This window comes from Teleopsis dalmanni, chromosome X (assembly GCF_002237135.1).
Source record: "Teleopsis dalmanni isolate 2A chromosome X, ASM223713v2, whole genome shotgun sequence".
NCBI lineage: Eukaryota > Metazoa > Arthropoda > Insecta > Diptera > Diopsidae > Teleopsis > Teleopsis dalmanni.
Window position 1 is genome coordinate 79,042,527 of NC_051848.1, and position 1,516 is coordinate 79,044,042.

Consider the following 1,516-nt stretch of genomic DNA (forward strand, 5'->3'; position numbering starts at 1 on the left):
GAAAGAGGATAGACTAATCGGTCTAAAATCTTTAGGCGTAATATGGGAGCTTTTGCCAGCTTTAGGAATAAAAACGACCTTTGTCAATTTCCATTTCTCTGGTATATGCCCTAAGGAAAGACAACCTTTAAAGATTGGTGTGAGCCAGTTGCAAGAGATGTCCCTTGCTTCATGAAGTTGGGCTGGTATAATTCCATCCAGGTCCGGTGATTTGTATGGTAGAAAGCTATCTATAGCCCATTTAATTTTCCTTCTGGTGACAATATTATTCACTACAGATGAGTCACATGTAAACCCCTGGTTTATTCCAAGGTTATTTGGTATGTCACTATCTGGGAAATGTATATTCAGTAACAATGCCGCCGATTCTTCGCTGCTATGTGTCCACCCATTGACCTCGTCTTTTAAGTAGACTAGATTAGAGGGTTTTTTCGAGAGAATGCGCCTAAACCTTGCTATTCCTTGACAACCCTCCACGCTTTCACAGAAGGCTTTCCAGGAGCGTGTTTTGGCTCTTTTTATTTCATTTTTATATATTTTTAGACTGACTTTGTAGATGTCCCAGTCAGTGTTAAGATTACTTCTCTTGGCCTTGTTAAACAAGTTTCTGCTTGATTTCCTAAGATCACTTATTTCCTCGGACCACCACAATGGCTTTTTCTTTCCCCTCTGTGATTTTAGCGGGCAAGAACGGTCCAAGGCTATGTTGCAAGCTTTTGTGAAGGTTTCCACAACGTTATCTAGCGATTGAGGAGTCTCTACTTCTTCAATAGGATATAGAGGAAGTAGATTTAGTAAATTGGTTCGATATCTACTCCAGTTGGTATTACGGTAATTCCGATAAGGTTTCTCAACTGGACATTGTAGATTTATATAGAATTGAATATAACGATGGTCAGAGAATGAGTGTTCACCAAGAACTCTCCAATCCTTAATCTCAAGATCTGTGTTTTCAATAGTTAATGTAATATCTAAAACTTCTTTTCTGCCTGCAATAATAAAAGTAGGTTCTACTCCTGTATTGCATATATGAAGATTATAATCTAGAATAAAATCGAATAACGACTCACCTCTTTCATTTATGTCCGAGCTTCCCCAGATTGTGTGATGAGCATTTGCATCGGCTCCAATCACAACACCAGTCATTCTTTCTGCTGCTGTTATCACGAGCTGCTTAAGTATTTCCGGTGGTGGATTTCCTATATGGTCGTGGGCCATGTATGATGACACCACCCATACGGTTTTGCCGTCGATTTCCAAACTCACTGCAGTCTGGTCGTCATCACTAAAATTATTCAAAAGGAAACAATTAATGTACTTTTTAACTAACACACTAGAGAGCTGATAAATGACTATAGAGATTGCCTGTAGCACATGATTTGCTATACTTAACTCACAGAATGTTTTCAAGAAATCTGCGCCAAATGCCCTGGAACTGAAAACATCAATCAACAACTTCCGGAGTTCTTTGGTGGCAATATCACTGAAACATTAACATACAAACAATGCGTGTTAA

General features: G+C 38.9%; 1 protein-coding gene across 1 annotated transcript in view; it reads right to left on the reverse strand.

The window, feature by feature from the left end:
* LOC119688594 overlaps nucleotides 1-1,218 on the reverse strand; it is a 16,278-nt gene extending 15,060 nt beyond the window's left edge. The window contains exons 1-2 of the mRNA XM_038103267.1: nucleotides 1,071-1,218; nucleotides 79-1,016 (exon numbers count right to left, since the gene is read on the reverse strand). Of these exons, the coding sequence (XP_037959195.1) occupies nucleotides 79-1,016; nucleotides 1,071-1,218 (1,086 nt within the window). The remainder of the gene's footprint in view (nucleotides 1-78; nucleotides 1,017-1,070) is intronic.
* Between the last annotated feature and the right edge of the window lie 298 nt (nucleotides 1,219-1,516).